This window comes from Candoia aspera, chromosome 7, assembly GCF_035149785.1.
Source record: "Candoia aspera isolate rCanAsp1 chromosome 7, rCanAsp1.hap2, whole genome shotgun sequence".
NCBI classification, from domain to species: Eukaryota; Metazoa; Chordata; class Lepidosauria; order Squamata; family Boidae; genus Candoia; species Candoia aspera.
Window position 1 is genome coordinate 67,074,292 of NC_086159.1, and position 19,972 is coordinate 67,094,263.

Genomic DNA, 19,972 nt, shown 5'->3' on the forward strand with positions numbered 1-19,972 from the left:
ATCAAGCAAAGAGCCACCCTGCCAATGCTAGCATCCCTGTGTGCAGGAATGTCTGGTGTGTGTACAAAGACTGAAATCTGATGATAGACAGCTGCTCTGCAAATATTTGATAGTGGTGCTGCTTTGAAGAAAACAGCAGATGTTTTAACAGCATGGGTGGAATGCACACCTTCTACTTCAGGGTGTTCAAAGACTGGCAAGATTATAGGCCAAATAGATAGTGTCAGTAATCCAGAAGGCAATATGTTGAGATGACACTGGGGTGCTCTGCTTCAGCACTCCCAATAAACAACAAATGGAATATAAATGGGAATGGAAATAAAACATGTAGACATCAATTTCTGGCTGAGGTGCCAGAGACTTCACCTCTGGCAGGAAAGAGACATCAGGACTAAGAACATCCTTGTCTTTGTGAAAAAAATATATAATTGGTCTACTTAAAAAGTGGCCTAGATGGCTAGCCACCAGGGCAGACTTGACCATTTCATACAGAGAAGCCTGTAGTCCAAGCCAAAAGCTTGAAAGATTTCTGGGTTAAGCAATTAGAACAGATAAACAATAGATGGACATTTAGGAAATAATTCTTTAATACCCTCAGAAACTTCTTAATCAATGGATGAGAAAAGCCATAAAAATTGTATTTGTATCTTAATCAAAGAAGGCTGCAGTGGCAATTAGGTAAACTTTTAAAGACAAAAAGTTTAACCCATTAAAGTAGAGGGAGAGCAAGAATTAGAAAACAGGCAAAATGGGTAATAGATAATAGATATAATAGATCCATTTATCACTGATGTACAGAAAAGAAAAAATATTCTCGTTCACTACCTGTGGCTAGCTTTTTGGCCAATTCCAATATCCAATCTTATACTTGGGAAAGAGAGACCCTCCGTGCTGTGAGGCAGAGACGGTAAATGTAAAGATATTTTAACAGATTGTTCGTATTGCAGGAAGTTCAGACCTGAAGAGAGGCTTTGCTATAGCCTCTAGGACATATCAAGAATAGGGAGTAAAGGCTGGTAGGACAAACAACTGGGGTGATCAGTATGATGTACATGCCATCTCTGGATGCCCTTTTTATTATTCAAACACTGTACAGCATCGCTGCTTGTACAGTCTAGTTTGTGAGGAATCCCTCAGATGAGCTGAGAGCTTTTTGAAGTTTATACATGAAATGTGGTGGCATCCAAATAGGCAATAGTTTCTGTTCTTATGGGGAGGAAAGAAGTCAATTTTCTATATAGAAAAAGATACTTCTGTTAGAATTTTATACTGATAATCCTGCTAGTAATACTTTCCCTAATATACTATTACTAAAAGCTTTGGATCACTTGTTTAGATTTTAACTTTACACTTAATGAAGATATAGATAGAAGGCCAATTGCCTAAAGTGGACAGCACAGTAGAAAGAGTTACTTAAGCACTTATATCTAAGGCAAACAGGAGCTCTTCAGTCCTATTATGAACATCTTTAGATAGGCCTAATGAATGAAACCAAGAATGTTGGGTTATACTTCTCTACCAGAATTTTAGGTGTGCAATAAACAAGATGCTTGGCAAGTAAATGGCTAACATCTGGGTGTCAGGTAAGTATGTCAGAAATGCAATCAATTTGGGCTTAACTTTGGAAAAGGCATAGGAAATGTTGGTCCAAGAATCAAATGTCTGCACTATGATTGAAAAAAATGAAGTCCCTTCATATGAGTCTGTCAGAATCAAAATTTTAATAGTTTCAAAGCTATAGTGGGGGTTATGACTTGTGATCTTCAAGGTTGGTATGAAGGGATCTGTTTCCTAAGTTAATGGATGAATTGAGGACATGGTGTTGATTATCGCTGGGCTGATGTTTTACTGGTACTTGATTACTCTGCACCTTTAAGGGCTTGTTCCAAAGCACTGTCAGAAGGAGAGATAAATGATTACTATCTAGTTTTCTAAAGGTTGGCCATAGCTTCAATAATCATTACTTTGCCCTTCCATCAAAAAGGCATATGCAGGAGGAACCCAATTTGCAGCCCCACTTTATATATTATCAAAAAGTATCCTTAAGAGAAATTTGCAAAGGATTGGAGGACATTCTGGCAGATGCAGCTGCCACAGCAGAAAGGAACGGAGAAGATGGTAACAAGAACCCCTTGGGCATATGCAGAGGGAGGAGGGTCTATATATTTTGGGGGGGGGGTGTTTTGGTAGAAAATAACTATTTTCTGCTTCTTCACTATGACATCTTAAGACACTCTTAGGAATATTTATCAAATTCATCTTGAGCTGGCAACTATGTAAGTATTTATATAGTTAGAGCATTAATTATGACAGGATAAACTGATTTGTAACCTGGCATCAGAAGATAGCTCTAAGCTGGAAAGATTGCAAGGACAGTATAGAAACGTTGAACATGTTTGGTTATGCTATGGAATATTTTTAAAAAATTAGATTGACTCATTCTCCTTGAGTTAGTAAATTTGTCAATTACATTTATTGAGAGTTGCTTCTAATAGTGCATACAGCATGTGAAAAATCAGAGACAGAGGCAGCAGTTCTCAAGCTAGAACTGGCAGTTATCTAAACACTCAACAATGGCTCAGCTTCAAGGCCACCAAGTGCTATGCAGAGAGTCTGTTAATTTGTGGGAAGTGTGGGAAGAAAAAGCTATGGGTCTGAACCACTGTGGTTTTATGAGACGCTTATAACCCGCACTGGCAGTGGGCAATCAACTGCTGCATTTGGCTTCATTCCTCTTTCCTAATTGAGATCAACTGTTTCTGAGAGACTTCTGCTAGAGTGCTAGCCTAGGAACCAAGTTTAAAGACAGGAGATCTGTGATTTACATTGATAATAGCATATAGCATGATGGATGTAGAGCAATCAATCAATCAATATCATCATCTGCAAATATTTATTACACACCTTTGCCAAGACATGGTACAAAACAAAACTTTCATAACATAGTAATTACAAATCAATCCAATAAAATTAGCTCAGAACTCAGAAAACAAATAATATCATTAAAACAGCCAATACAACAACAATACATTTGAAACAATGCCCTAGGATAGGAGTGAGTGTGTTTGTGTCTGTATATACACATACATACACACACACACATCATAGTTAAAAGCTTGTGCATTGTGCATTATTTTGTTAGCTATCATATGTTGTTTTGCTTTTGCTTTTTCCATCCAATCTTGTATCTGGCTCTTCAGAAAACCCACATTTCTATATAATGGATTGATTTCCACCCTAAGATTACATTATGGTTAAACTTCAGTATGAAAATTAGGAAGTATTTCTCAGAATTCCCAGTGGGCAAAATTTGATTCCCAAGAATGGAGAAAACAGGTTTCACATTCATGAAAATAAACTTCAGTTTGGGGGTACCTATCAGTGCTTAGAGGGTAAAACTACTTTTTTTTTTCAAATATGAACTCTTGCTTCATTCAGTTTGTACTGTGAAAATAAGTTAATAGTGGTTGAAATGCTAGTTATAATTGCAAATGATTCTATGGATGCACAAAACAATTCATGTATGAATCATTCTGTGCACAGCACAGTTCTAGATGTTTTGAGCAGAAATGTTTTGTTTCTACAGTATGTATGGGGGTAAAAGCAGCAAAAAAGTAAGAACATTGGCATTAGCAGCTGAGGGGAGGGAGAGAAGGGAAAACACTCGGAAGATTGAAGGGACAGACGGCTGATAGAATGTGAGGGAAGAAAATACCCTTTTACCACTCACCCATAAAATTACCCTGTAATCCCTGAAAGTTTTGTTTAGGCCAAAATCCAGAACAACAAAAATGTTCAAGACTTTATTTCTGTTTAACCACAGCTGATCTGGAAGGCAGAATGTCTGATGTGTTTGTTTTGTGTTAAAAAAACCAACCCTGTTGGTATTTTTTTTTTCTGCTTTTGGCTGTAGAGCCATTAAGGTTACCATGGTAATTGAATACTTTCTTAAGTATCGGCAGGGTGAAGAGGTCGAATTTAATTGTCCTCAGTTTGGGTGTAAATAGCTGCATTGCCTGGGGGAGAGCAGCTTGCAGAGCTTGTTTAGTTTTGCTTATGTAGCCCTCCAGCACAGTCTCTTCCCGGCTCTCTCTGAGAGCATGTGTGAATGCACAAGCCTGTAAATATGTTTTTGTGTTTTCTGTAAATAAATTATTTTTATAGAAATGCCTGGTGTGTGATTTTTCTGAACTCTCTGGGCCAAATGCTTTCCAGCACTCTGCAACAACCCCGCCCCTGCCCAAATAGCTTCTGCTTCATGTGTACTCCAAATGATTCCCTTGCACAAATATTCATGAACAACCAAGAACTAAAAACACAAATGACTCTTCATGTTAAAAGAGTCAAGAGGGATAAACAAAGTCTAAAAAAGTGCAGTATGTAATAATGGCAGAATATTAATTCTGAATGCAAAAAAAAAAAGATATGTAGTTCTTCTTTCCACATCAATGAAGACTACATTAAAAAAACTTGAATAGTATCATATAAAGTTTCAGTACTGATATTAAACATAATAATTACCTTGCTACATGATTAATAACTGGAGCAAAGTTTGTTGGTCCATAAAGCTGTACAGATTTTAAACTCATATAGTATGCTTCCATTACGCCATCAATTCCATTGCAGTAAGGATTTTGTGGGTTTCCATTCTGTAAGTTAAAACCGGGATAACATATTAATTACTGAGAATGTTACTTATGAAATGGTATTATGACAGAAGCCACACTAAGCATTGCATAGCATGTCTAGGACTCTTTTCGAAAAGTGGCCAAACTGTATTTTAAGACAGGCTTCAAGAGGTTGAAGGGATGAAGTGAGTCTTAAGTCACCCATTTTGCCCGTTAGCCATCTCCAAACCTCCAAATTGGGATAAGAGGGGGAGGTGAGGCCACAAGATTCTGGACTCTATAATAGGAATGCTGACAGGCCTCATGTGCCTCCTTGGTCCATACATCCTTCACTCCTAACCTTTTTCTTTTTAAACTCGAGAAGTTTTCAATAGGTGACTGAAGTTATCCCAAAACCATTAAAATTGCTTCTTTTCTATTCATCTTCCCACTAAAAAGCTGAAATAAAATTTCAACAATTCTTCCTTATTGTGAGAAATCTTATGTAGAATCACATGCAATATCTTAAAATTTCATGAAATCGTTCGAGTAAGTTGGTCTATAGAAGTGAAGCCAAAAGCAAATGAGTAGTTTGTGCCAATTTGCCAAGAAAGGGCAAATCTTCCTTTGGGGGTAGATGGGTGGTGGCAAAATTTGATAAATAAATAAATGAAGGACCTAGTTCCTTTTTGTTAATTTGGCACTTTTTTTTACCCATGATAGAAAAAAAAATTGCTTCCATCCTAAATTGGGAATCTACTGGACCAAACTGAGGAGTTATCTATGCCACCATTTTTGTTTCCAACAGTTACCAGTGAGATACTTCTAAGAAATCCATAAATAAGAAAAAGAAAGCTGCTCTTTCTGAAGGTTGCTTAAGTGTTTGGCAGAGATATATGAGGCAGGTATATATTGCACCTGACTCTTACCAATCTGAAGGCTATGGTCAACCTAAAAGTTCATTCTCACCCCCAATTTTTTAAGACAACCTGCTATTACAAGCCTGGCGGCCACATGTTTCCCCCATTTCACCAAAGTGTTTATTTTAGTAATTTGTGAAGTATTTAATTTCACTGTGATGTGGGAAAAGTAAGGAAAACGTAATCCAGCATCTTCTTTTATTAAAGGTACCAAGTAATTTTGTCTCTGGAAGCAACTGCTATTTTAAGTTTGTTGTTGTTTATTCGTTTAGTCGCTTCCGACTCTTTGTGACTTCATTGCCAAGCCCATGCCAGAGCTTCCTGTCAGTCATCAACACCCCCAGCTCCCCCAGGGACGAGTCCGTCACCTCTAGAATATCATCCATCCACCTTGCCCTTGGTCGGCCCCTCTTCCTTTTGCCCTCCACTCTCCCTAGCATCAGCACCTTCTCCAGGGTGTCCTGTCTTCTCATTATATGGCCAAAGTATTTCAGTTTTGCCTTTAATATCATTCCCTCAAGTGAGCAGTCTGGCTTTATTTCCTGGAGGATGGACTGGTTTGATCTTCTTGCAGTCCAAGGCACTCTCAGAATTTTCCTCCAACACCACAGTTCAAAAGCATCGATCTTCCTTCTCTCAGCCTTCCTTATGGTCCAGCTCTCGCAGCCATATGTTACTACTGGGAATACCATTGCTTTAACTGACAACCTTTGTTGTCAGTGTGATGTCTCTGCTCTTAACTATTTTACTGAGATTTGTCATTGCTCTTCTTCCAAGGATTAAACGTCTTCTGATTTCCTGACTGCAGTCAGAATCTGCAGTAATCTTTGCACCTAGAAATACAAAGTCTTTCACTGCTTCTACATTTTCTCCCTCTATTTGCCAGTTATCAATCAAGCTGGTTGCCATAATCTTGGTTTTGTTTGAGGTTTAGCTGCAAGCCAGCTTTTGCATTTTCTTCTTTCACCATCATAAGGCTCCTCAATTCCTCTTCGCTTTCAGCCATCAAAGTGGTATCATCTGCATATCTGAGATTGTTAATGTTTCTTCCAGCGATTTTAACTCCAGCCTTGGATTCCTCAAGCCCAGCGTGTCGCATGATATGTTCTGCGTACAAGTTGAATAGGTAGGGTGAGAGTATACAGCCCTGCCGTACTCCTTTCCCAATCTTAAACCAGTCCGTTGTTCCATGGTCTGTTCTTACTGTTGCTACTTGGTCGTTATACAGATTCTTCAGGAGGCATACAAGATGACTTGGTATCCCCATACCACTAAGAACTTGCCACAATTTGTTATGGTCCACACAGTCAAAGGCTTTAGAATAGTCAATAAAACAGAAATAGATGTTTTTCTGAAACTCCCTGGCTTTTTCCATTATCCAGCGGATATTGGCAATTTGGTCCCTAGTTCCTCTGCCTTTTCTAAATCCAGCTTGTGCATCTGGCAATTCTCGCTCCATGAATTGCTGAAGTCTACCTTGCAGGATCTTGAGCATTACTTTACTGGCATGTGAAATGAGTGCCACTGTTCGATAGTTTGAACATTCTTTAGTGTTTCCCTTTTTTGGTATGGGGATATAAGCTGATTTTATCCAATCTGATGGCCATTCTTGTGTTTTCCAAATTTGCTGGCATATAGCATGCATTACCTTGACAGCATCATCTTGCAAGATTTTGAACAGTTCAGCTGGGATGCCCTCGTCTCCTGCTGCCTTGTCATTAGCGATGCTTCTTAAGGCCCATTCACCCTCACTCTTCAGGATGTCTGGCTCTAGCTCACTGACCACACCATCAAAGCTATCCCCGATATTGTTATCCTTCCTATACAGGTCTTCTGTATATTCTTGCCACCTTTTCTTGATCTCTTCTTCTTCTGTTAGGTCCTTGCCATCTTTGTTTTTGATCATACCCATTTTGGCCTGGAATTCATATGCTGCACAAGACCCCCATGTATGGAAATTATGAACTAATCTTGCAGTAACATAGGATTCTGCTCCAAAATGCATTAATCCTCCTAATGAGGAGAGGTGGCACAATAGGCAAGCAGTACTACACTCCATCTCACAACTTCTTCACAGTAGAATATATTCTACCAAGTTTACAGACATCTTCTGTCTTCCCAGATGGCATGGACTCGAAAGAATAAAATGGACTTTTAGGCATTTTGCACTCCCTTCAATTATTTTAAAACTTAAACATTTTCCAAGAGGATTTCAGATCACGCCTATACCTGCCCTTCACAATAGCAGTGTACGGCTGCTACTAAATTCTGGGAGGAGAGACAAGCCTGTGAGGGAGGATGGCATAAGCCCCAGAGTTCATAATCTCAGCCAGCAACTATCTACACAGCTGTAATGGTATGTGGGAATGACCTTGGGAGATTGGGCCCAGCCTCCCAAGGTCATTCCCACATTCCATTACAACAGCAGAGTGCTCCACCAACTCCAAGGTCAGGACCAGATAAGCACAGGAGGCATAACACCCTCAATTTAATTAAAGGGAAGATACAGGTATTAGTCGGCCATATGGAGGATGAGGAAGAACCAGCTCAGTTGTTTGGCACTCTTTCTCCAGAAGGACAACTAACAATTATACACAAATTTGAGGCAGTTAAACCAATATTTCAGTCAGTGACTGCTGCAACTGAGTCCCTCAACACTTTATTGTCCTCCAACTGTCATCCTGTTGAAATGCTGACAAGTTCTCTAAGTGTTTAACATCCACACACACACACACAAAAAGAAGGCACTCTGGCCCAAAGCTGATTCAGGCAAATGAAGGGAACACCAAGTTGATCAACGTTAACACAATCCTTCTATAATCTCCCAGATGATCAGATCACAAGTGATAATCCCTTACAACTGGACTCTAAGGAACCAACTAGTCAAACTACAGCCCCATCCCCACTGGTTCCCCATTGCATGGATCCTGATTTTATTTATCCAATGGCTGCCCCATCTACAACTTGCTATTCCTCCTTGCAAATGAATTCTCTCCATAGGAGCCCTGAACATGGTCAGTCCTGTGACTCTGACCCCCAATCTGGCTTTATTTGCTCTGCCCATGTAACATCTTCTATGGAACTACTTTCTGTCCCAATCTAATCTTTTTTGCAGGAGACATGGATGTTGGGAGAATTTTCAATTCCCAACTACTTTTCTCTGCTAGCCCCCGCGCAGCCTAGCTTCAGAGGTGGCAGAGTCAAGTGGGGGCTTGGTCTATTTACAGTTTCCAACTTATGTGTTCAAATGGTAAAACAACTACCTCAGTTTGAGAATGCTGCATCAACTTTGTTAGTCTTTGACCAATTTTCCTTATTGTGTACTGATTTCTATCTTCCTCCTCAGCAGCTCCATTCACAGGTCACCCAAACCTGGAACTAGGATGATTCCTTCCTCACTCTTTGCCTGAACAGGTTCCCTAGTGCATATATCCTAACAGGTGGGGATTTCAACACAAGAGCTAGTTGTAGTGATGAAACTCTCTACGCATGTTTCAATGCCTGATGGACATAGAAGAAGTAATTGAACTACCATTTATGCCCAGATCCTTTAAAGATACATAATATAACCTAGGTTGCTATAATCTCATAAATAAGATTAACCTACAAATGTTAAATGGCTCTGTCCAAAATGATTTCCCTGGGCAATATACATTTTGGTCAGTTCACAAGTTATCCGCCGTAGATTATTTAGTATTTCTAGAAACCCTTGCCTTAAGCACTTTGGAATAGTCCATAGGTGTCATGTTCATCGTTCCAATGTTACTGCTGCATCGTAACGTTTCGCATGTCATTTGGCTGATGCGTGTTTCGTTTGGGAGGGGAGGAGGATTCCGTCTCGTGGGATTGTTATCTGTTTGCAGCTGGATTGGAATGTGTTTGGGTTATCTCGTGTGTTCAAGGTTCCTTTCCCAGGACATCAGCAGAAACAGTTACCAGCACCTGGGGGGCGGGGAGTTTGCAACGGCCGGGTGAGGGGAGGATTACGTTTGTGCTGAGGGTTTTTAGTTTGTATTTGGCGGGCTTTTGCTCATTCTCAGCTTTCTCTGTATTTGCATACTATTCTTTAATAAATCAGATATCATTAAGTTCCTGCTTGTGAGTCTGAGTCTATTAGGGTAGGCAATCCTTACATAAAGCTGAGAATCCCAAAAAATTTACCGTTAGCCCCTTTCCAGATTTATTTTGTGAGGGAGAAGTGCTAGCGATGAGCAAACCAAATCCCCAAACCGTGGAAAGCGAGGAATCGAGCGAGGGGGAACCCGACTCCACGGTGATAAGAACAGAGAGGGTCCCTACTCGGGAGCTCTCGGAAATTCGGGAGATGTCGAGCTCCAGCCTGGGAGAAGAGGAGGTTGGAGGTAAAAGAGCCCCTGAACCGACCGGCAAGTCGCCAGGCGAGCTGATCACCTGGGACGAAACACAGGGACCCCTACCAGGGACGTCCAAAACGTCTTGGAAGCAGCGATACCCGATGTCCCCAACTGTGGTGAGGCAGGAGGGAAAGGAGGATTCTCAAACCCCTGACCGTATAAGACTGGTGGAGGCCAAATTGGAGTCAATAGAATTCATGCTTCAGAAAATATCAATGGACTGGGGTCCTCGGGAGAGGAGGAGAGGGGAGTCTAGTAGTTGGCATTCGTCCCCTTCTTCGCCCCCTCCTTCTTCGGAGGAAAGGAGTAGGACCCAGCACAGAGAGGAGGCAATGGCGCCGAGGGTGCGAATTTCAAAGTCCCCTCCTCGAAAGCGGAGATCCCTGGGAGCTAAAAGAAAGTCCGACTGCCCAGATGTGGTGAAGGGACTGCCAGAGTGGGGGTTAAGGACTTTACAGTTAAATTTGACGGAGATCCAACTAAGTTGTCGTTCTTCCTTACTAATGCAAGGAATTATATGGATGAACGGGGACCGTATTTTCGTTCAGAAAGAGCCAAGATTAATGCCATTGCCACTAAGCTGAAGGGGCAGGCTGCCGATTGGTTTGTGCAGTTATGTCAATCAGATGCTCCTGAGCTGGAGGAGTTTGAAGAATTCCTGTGGGCATTAAAGTTACACTTTGAAGACCCGTTAGCTAAAGAAAGGGCAAAACGGGCGCTGAGGGAGCTTAGCCAGGGGCCACGATCTGTAGCGGACTATGCTCTGGAATTTAAGGCTCTGGCTGGGAAGGTTGAGGATTGGTCCCAATCTACCTTAATAGAGCTATTTAAGAACGGTCTGAACACGGAGGTCCTGAGGTGGTCGCTGGGTAAGGATGACCCAGATACCCTGTATGAATGGATACAGTTGGCAGGGAAGGCTGAACATGCCCATGAGACCTTCCCTCACAGGAAGGTGATGAGACATTCCGGGCTCAGCAAGGGTTCTCGCCTGGCTGCGCCCACTGGAAAGTCCGGTCAACGTGCCTGGGAGGAGGAGAGGGAGTGCCGTTATGCGAAAGGGCAGTGCCTCCGATGTGGAAAGGAAGGTCACCGAGCGGCGGCATGCCCGAAGGGCAAGACCGATGATCGTTCGGGGAAGCCGGTGGGGAAATCACCCTCCCTACCCAGGAAAATGAAGGCAGCCAAGACAGAAACTGAAGTGGAGGAGGTTCCTTACTTCAGGTGTGAGGGGGAGCTCAATCTACACCAGCCGGCGGGAAACGCCAGCCACCTGCTCTAAAGAGCGCCTGTGGGCAGGTGGTGGAGGATGGGCACGAAGATGTTTTGGTGAGTGCCAACTGTCCCACGCTGAACGTGAAAGTGAAGTTAGGCTCCCGCACAAGGACCGTTGAAGTTTGGGCACTGATTGATTTGGGGTGTTTGTGTTGTTTGATGCACCCTGATGTGGTGGCTGCTCTGGAGTTACCCAGCTTTCCACTGCAGCGTCCCATGATTTTCACCCAGCTGGATGGTTCTACTGCGGGAGGGAAACCGGTCACCCATTTCACGGGAATGGTGGCGTTACAATTGGGCAGCCACCGTGAGGGGCTGCAGTTTGTGGTGGCACCTGTGGGGCATCCCCTAGTCATTTTGGGGATTCCTTGGTTGGTCCAACAAAACCCCTATATAAATTGGATGCACAGGACTTTGACTTTTGGGGATGGTTTCTATCAAGCCCCTGGGGAGGAAGACGCTCCGGAGGCTGCAGTGGGGAGGGCGGCGGCAGCAACCCCGCATTTCACTGTCACACCACTGGAGGGCTTGCCAGAGCAATACCAAGGCTTTGCGGATGTGTTTGGTGAGAAAGAAGCGGACCAACTCCCACCCCATCGAAAAACTGACTGCGATAGAGTTGGTCCCCGACGCTCAATTGCCCAAGCCGAAAATTTATGCCATGACTCAGAAGGAACTGGCGGCGTTGAGGGAGTTCGCGGACAAGAACTTGGCCAGGGGTTTTATTGAACCAGCGAATTCGCCAGTAGGCGCCCCCGTCTTGTTTCGGGGAAAGAAGGATGGGACATTGAGACTTTGTACAGATTACCGCAGATTGAATGCGGTCTCGATATTAAATAAATATCCTCTTCCGTTAATAAAAGACATGTTAGCACATCTGGCTAAGGGGAGAATCTTCTCTAAGCTGGATTTGCGGGAAGCCTATTTCCGCATCTGCATACGGGAGGGGGATGAATGGAAGACTGCTTTCAATTGTCCACTGGGTTCTTTTCAGTATAAAGTTTTGCCTTTTGGGTTGGCGGGGGCACCAGGGGTGTTCATGCAATTGATCAATGAAGTGTTACATGAACATTTGTTCAAGGGTGTACTGGTCTATTTGGATGATGTTTTGATTTATACTGAAACGGAAGAGGAACATGAGCACTTGGTGAAACAGGTGCTTAGCAAACTGAGAAAGGCTGAGCTCTATGCTAAGCTTTCTAAGTGTGAATTTCATAAGACTCAGCTTGACTACCTGGGGTACAGGATCTCTGATAAGGGCATTGAGATGGATCCTGTGAAGATTCAAGCCATTTTGGGGTGGGAGCGCCCGCGTACCCGTAGGCAGCTCCAAAGTTTCCTTGGATTTTCCAACTATTACCGCCAATTCATCCAGGGGTTCGCAGAAATTGCATTGCCTCTTACTGACTTGTTATGTACCAAGGGGTTGGGGGACACACGCAAGGTAAAGAACCCGGGGGCATTGCTAAATTGGACAACTGACTGCCAGGTGGCTTTCGACAAACTCAAAGGCCTGTTTACTGCTGAACCCATTCTTCAACACCCTGATCCCACTAAACCCTTTGTGGTTCAAGTGGATGCTTCTGATTTTTCAATTGGAGCGCTCTTGCTGCAAGCGGATGCTGACAACTGCCTGAAGCCGTGTGCGTATCTGTCCAGAAATTTTCCAAGATGGAAAGGCGGTGGCATGTTTGGGAAAAGGAAGCTTTTGCTGTCAAGGCGGCTTTGGAGGCATGGCGCCACCTTTTAGAGGGGGATAAATGTCCTTTTGAGGTTTGGACTGACCATAAAAATTTGGAAGCACTCAGCGCACCCCGGAAGCCTAGTCCTAAACAGATCTGCTGGGCTCAATTCTTTAGTCGCTTTGACTTTAAATTGAAATTCATTCCGGGCAAGAAAAACTTCCTGGCTGATGCGCTTTCCCGCCTACCCCAGGATGCGGTCTAGGTACCTGACATTGTGGGTACGGTGTGGACAGAACCCCAATTGGGTTTGCAGGCTGTCACATGCAGTCAAACTCATGCGCAGCTGCCTCCTGCGTCAGTTTCACCGGCTGGGGGGAGGGCTCCAGTTCCCTCTCAATTGCAACAACAGTTTCTGAAAGAGGTGAAATCTGATACTTGGTTGCAGGCGAATAGAGACAATGTTACATTTGACAGAGGGTTAGCTTGGAAGCAAAACTGCCTCTATGTGCCTGATAATTTGCGAAGGGAAATTTTAAATAGATGTCATGATGATAAGGTGGCTGGTCATTTTGGGTTTGTCAAAACGTTGCACTTGGTACGGCGCTAGTTTTGGTGGCCCACCTTAAGACGTGATGTAAAAAGTTATGTTGCTTCTTGTCCTGTCTGTGCCAGGTCAAAACGGAAAGGGGGGAAACCGCATGGGCTGCTGCAGCCGGTGGCCAGCCCCTCCCGTCCTTGGGAGGAGGTTTCTATGGATTTCATTGTGGATTTGCCTCCTAGTCAGAGAAAGACTGTCATTTGGGTGGTAAAGGACTAGGGTAGGCAATCCTTACAGTAGGTCTGAAAGCACACCTTCCCCTAACTTGCAAACTTGGACAAGGCCCAATTAGGAACCAAGTTAAGGCCCATTTAAAATGCCTGATGGGAGGTGGCTCTTACAGGGTCACATGGAATGACTCCCTTGAAGATAGAATAGCCCAATGGTTTCACTCAGAGGAAGGAAGTGCATACTTTTCAACCCTCCGTTACTTTGGGGCACACTCAGAGCCAACTGTCCCACAAGATAGCAGAATACTTGATGTATATCATAGCAAGCTCTAACCTTTTGTAATGAAGGCAAATACCAACCCGATCAGGAGGGGATGCCATTCTAAGAGCTGGTTTGACAAATCTTGCATTGCTGCCAAAGCAACATTATTGGAATCCTATGCTACCTCACTGAAGGCCAATTCACCATATTCCACCCAAATTTAAAGGAGCAGAAAAGACAATATAAGGCTCTGCTCAGAAAGCAAAAAAACAAACAAACCCCAAGATCAGAAAAAAAAATGGTCACAGCTAATCAAAGCTACAAAGTCCAAAAATCCTTCCCTATTCTGGCATATTCTAACAAATTGTTCCCATAACGGCATTACACAATTGAATTGTAGCATCCCCTCAACTCCAAGCCCTTTATTGCAATCTGCATGCTAACATCTCTATGATGGATGTACCTTCATCCTCACTACCACAGTGGCCCCCAGTCACATGCAAGGTAGTTAAAAATCTCATTAACTAGCTTAAGTGTGCAAGGAAGTTAAAAATCTCATTAACCCATCCGTGAGTGACTGTATCCCCCCTGAACTAATTAAATCCAATTCAAATTGGTGGGCCCCTTTATTGGCCTCTTTCTTTTCGTACATTAACCACACAGCTATGATTCCAGAGGACTGGAGGGAAGCTATAATTGTTCCCTTATATAAAAAGGGTGATAGGAATCACCTGGCTTATTATAGGCCAATTAGTTTATTGAACATATTAGCAAACTATACGCTAGGTACCTATTCACCAAACTCCAAACCTGGGTAATAGATGAGGGAATAATCGACCCTGAGCAAGCAGAGTTTCAACCAGGACAATCCATTATAGACCACTGACTAGTGCTTCAACATCTGGCAGACAAATATGCAAACACTCTGACTTTACTGATTTCAAGGCAGCATTTGATAATATCTCAAGGGATAGACTCTGGGACATTCTGAGGAGATCCTCTATGGACAAAAGACTAATTCATAAGTTATACGATAAAACTGGCCTCAGAGTAAGATGTGCGGAGGGGACCTTTCTGACTTTATCCAGACAGTCAAGGGGGTGAAACAAGGATATATTTTAGCACCATTGCTTTTTAACATACATCATATAACAACTCTGATTAAAACCCTTTAGAGAGTTGATATCCATGCGCCTAAATTAGCTGATAGACATCTCCCAATTCTACTCTATGCTGATGACGCAGTTCTTCTCTCCTTGTCTTCTTTAGGCATGAAGTGGGCACTACAAACCCTAGCATCCTACTGTAATGAGGAACAATTAGTTATCAACTATGATAATCTAAAGTTTTAGCTTTTTCTGACAAAAGACAAAGACACAAGTGAACAATTGATTGCCATGAATTAGAGCAAGTCAAATGTTTCAAATACTTGGGCATAGTATTTCAGGTCTCTAGGAAATTAACAGCCCAGGTAAATTATGCCACATCTACTGCCCAAAAGAGTGCATTAGCAATAACTAAATGTTATAGGCAACAGGGGGCAAATTACATTCCAGAAACAATCAAACTGTTTATGGCTAAAACAGTTGCCCAACTATTATATGGGATACACCTTGGCCCCTCTAAGAGCTTATGAAACCATTGAATTGAATTTCCTTAGGACTTCGTTTGGTACTCCAAAATGCACCCCTAATGCAGTCCTGAGACTTGAAGCTAGTGCCAAGTATTAAGGTCCAGGCTGGGACCAGGATTCTAATCTCAAGGCTCAGAATCATGTTTGACCGTACAGGCCTATTGCCTCTGCTGTTGTCAGACAGCTACCAATCTCATTGGCACTTCAACTGTATAGAAGAACTCTGCAATCTTGGCCTCTCTCCTGAATATTTAGGCCAATTAACCCTTGAGGAGGCCAAATCAATAGTAAAAGAAAGAATTAGGGACACTGATCGCCAAAATGATATCACCTGTGCTCCTGAATTCTGTTGCCAAATGTTAAATAGCCACAAGCCCTCTACTGCAGGGTATTTATACAATCTAACCCTAAGCAAATATAAGTGGGTCTTTTCCAGAGCCCGCTTTGGTGCCCTCCCTTCACCACTTTTGGCGGGAAGATTTCACAGGACTCCTTATTTACAGAGACTTTGCCCTTGTGGATCCAGGGAGGTAGAAATTCTTGCCACTGTCCTCATACAGTGTCTTTTTTATGATGCCCCAAGGTATGCTTTGATCTCCCCAATCATCTCTAAATGTGAGGGTCATACTGATAAATGTTATGTTTATTACTTTTTAAGGGATGCTAACTCTACCCTCATATACCAGGTGGCCAAATATCTTCATCAAGTCATAAAACTGCACAAAATTTTTAATTAGATGTGTTGTTTTATTGTCTTATTGGTTTCTTTTTTCCCTGATAATGAATTGCTATATGAAACTATTTGTCTTTTCCTACTATATCTGGTCAAAGCCTGTAATAAAGATATTATTCTGAATATATTCAGAAACAAAAGAGCTGAGTCCAAAGTGCAGTAGTCCAGAATTATTTTATTATTCTGTCAACAGTTGGGCCTGCATACCATAAAAATTATATTAGGCTTTCCCCTCAACAGATACTTGGTCTGGGCCTTATTTATTTCTGGAATCTAGTGAGGTGTTTCACCAGACTCCATAGATATGCTCCTTGCCTCATAATAATCCTTTTTATTTTAAGCCTCTCCTTCTCTTTTTTTCCTTTCCTTCCTTTTTAAAGCAAGACATCCATCTTCCTAGATAAGAGTCAGGGATAACAGCAGGGACTGCTGGGAAAAATAATCCAAGGCTCACTCTCTCATAACATTACATCATGGGCATTGTCCTAGCAGTCCTACGTGTCAGCAATATAAATCTAATATAGGAGTACAATGTTAATATGTTTTCTACTACAGATTAAGGTTACTATGGTAACTAATCATTTTGGCCCGGTTAAGAGGTTGAATTTAATTGTCCCCTTTTCAGTTGTTAATTTTTGCACCTGGGGGGAAGAACTTGCCTGGACTTGTTTTAGTTTCAGTTTCCCTTCTGTGTAGGCTTGCAGAGAATATGCAGCTGAGAGAAATCTCTCCTCTCAGCAAACAGCCTTTAAATATGTTTGTTTTCTGTAAATAAAATTATTTTTATAGAAATGCCTGGTGTGTGACTTTTCTGATCTCTCCTGGGCCAAAGGCTTTCCTAGCAATGTGCTAACATACAATTCTATTAATTTTATTTTATTTGTATTGAATCCATTCTGCTGTATGCCAGTCAATGTCCATCAGGATTGAAGCAGGTTAGAAATACTATTATAAATACATACATACATACATACATAGCAAAGAAGCCCCACTGTTCCTTTGTATTCTCCTACTTAAGAAATCAATCAAGATTTCTTTTTTCTTTCCAATATCTTTTTCTAACAGCATCTTTATCTAGTTTTTTAAAATTATTATCTAATTACTTATAAAACATTTGGGGGCGTGCAGGGCTGCCATTCTCTTTCTGGTTACAGGTTTATCAGTTACAGGTTTATATACAATGGCTACAACGTCCCAAAATTATAATTTAGTATGCCACCCCAAGAGTTGACATGAAGGAATAGAGACATACAAACGTGGAAGATTTCTGAATTTTGTTCACCAACTGATAAGGGAAAAACAATTTATTAAACTGAAATCTTATATTGGGCCTTATATTGTTTATTCACGTTTGTTTGTTTTAAGGACCCACTAATTCAATCTTTTGTGACTGTTTTGCAATCTGTGAAGGATTCAATGTAATTGTCCAATAAAATGTGGCTTCGGTTGCCTGGACAATGTATACAGGTAGCTCCCCGGCCACTCCCAAGACTATCTTGCCAAAATTCAGCAGCAAACTACCGTTGAATAAAAATGGTGTGACTTCTCACCAATTTCTGACAGGAAATAAAATCAATAGGTGCATTATACCTCCAGTAGGCTTAACACTTGATTCAGTGAGATGACAACATCCCTGTCATGTTATTATGTCACTGCCTCATTTCTTACAGTACAAGCAAAGAACATCAGGTTTGGGAAGAGTGATTTATAATAATAAATACACTTGTTAAGAGCCTATTCTTTTGTTTGTAACAGCCACACTTCTAAAAAAAAAAAAAAAGATAAGCAATCATGGACAGGTTCTTTAAAAAACAACAACCAGCAACCACATAAATCTCTTTCTTACCAAGGCAAACTCATGAGATACTCTTCCATCCGGAGGCAATTTTGCACCAAAACCTAGAGCTGGAAACATTTTGTCGCTATCATAGTCTTGAATGATTTCACCTACTGCTTTTAATGCCATGCCATATGCGTTCAGTTGGTATGGATTCATGTAGTGAAGTGAGGTTGGATGTGCAGGGTTACCTGTTTTAAAATATATTCAGAGGATGTTCAGTAGATGTGACTTTTAATAGGTTCACTACATGAGCAAAAATGTCTTTAACTGCTACTTTCTTAACAGATATTATCTGTACTATCAATAGATATTTCTCACCATTTCTGACCTCAACTTTACTATCTTCCTCCCCCTGCACCTGAATTCCCCAGTATTCCATCAAAGGCTGTACTCTTCTCCATGTGAATAACAAAGGCTTAGACAACAGAGTTCTTAGTGGTGAAAGAGCTACAAAACTTTTTCAAAATGTTGACAGGAAATTTCTTCAAGTATGTTTTTAAATATCATTTAATTTAAGTATATAATTGGCTAAATAGGCACATAGGTATGCTGCTTTGGTCATTTAAAAAAAAACATGTATCTTTATTAACTTCATGACAATTTTTATTTTGCCAAATCTGCAAACTGTGCAGCAACAGTTCAAAATAAATGTATAGTCAGCAAAATAGAGAATAGAGTGAAATGAATATTGGGACATTAGCTTATCCTTAAATCAAAGGCTGCAGGTAATTCAGGTTCTAAAAGTTACAGATCCCTTTAAAAGTACCTCCATTTAATAAAACAAAGGGGAAAGAAAATAATGAAATGTATATAAAATTTTACACAATCATTTCAATAATGGATATCCATATTTCATTGTATGCACTAGATCCTGTGGATGACTTTGAATCCCTTAAGATTATGTTAAGAAATTCAACACTTCATTTCTTTAGTTTTCTGCTAGGCTTCATGAGTACGTTTTACTTTTATAACAAAAGTAAGCAACAAAAGCTGCCTTCAAATTAATTAAAATTAAAATAATTAAATTAAGAACAATTTATATTTCATAATATATGGCAAATGTAACTAATAAAAACTATACCTTCTAGCCATATAGATAGAAAGAAGGGAAGGAAGAATCATGTGATTCCAAGACATAGATTCATTCATGTCTTGTTTAATCACATCAGACTATGATTATTTGGTTTTATAAAACAAGCCTAAATGGATATATGCATGTGTTTCTATCTATAATTATTACCATAGTCTGCATACAAATATAACAATATTTTATAGATATGTGCAAACCTAGATTTAGACTTGATTTTTGTTATAAATAAAAATGAATATAAACATATAAATAATCTCAAAAACAAGTAGCATTTTAATAGTCCCTCATGTGTAAGATGGTTAGAAGCTTTCAGAAACAACAAAGGCTTCCCAACTTTTTCTAATAATATATCAGAAAGGAATAAGATTGGTCTGTTTTAGGCAGCGAATGCTAGGTTACTGGAATACTGAATAGCGTTTTTCACAGCAAACACAAAGAACTCTCTCTGGAGTGCTTAATAATGTATTCTCGGTTTGAATGTACTGGCTTAGATCCACATTTCTATGGACAGAAATATCTTCAGTAAAAAGGACTTTATTTCCTTCCTTCTTGCTTTATCTTTCAGTGCCTCCTTGAGATATGCTTATTGAGACTGGGGAATCCTTGGCATATTGTGGGAATATGTGAAGCCATTAGCACTCCTCTATTTAGAGAGGGAACTTTTGCTTCCAAACCACTGCAATTTTCTTGCACGAAATTTTTAGAATACATTAAGCCAAAATAAGAGTATATCATGACAAAATAATTCCTACAACTGAAATGTTTAGAAAACTAGACAGTATGCCA

At 41.0% G+C, this 19,972-nt stretch overlaps 1 protein-coding gene across 4 annotated transcripts in view; it reads right to left on the reverse strand.

The window, feature by feature from the left end:
- CPNE8 (copine 8) overlaps window positions 1-19,972 on the reverse strand; it is an 85,039-nt gene that overhangs the window by 6,843 nt on the left and 58,224 nt on the right. For all 4 annotated transcript variants that reach the window (XM_063307962.1, XM_063307961.1, XM_063307963.1 and 1 more), the window contains 2 exons: window positions 18,103-18,284; window positions 4,522-4,649 (listed from right to left, as the gene is read on the reverse strand). In XM_063307962.1, the coding sequence (XP_063164032.1) occupies window positions 4,522-4,649; window positions 18,103-18,284 (310 nt within the window). The remainder of the gene's footprint in view (window positions 1-4,521; window positions 4,650-18,102; window positions 18,285-19,972) is intronic.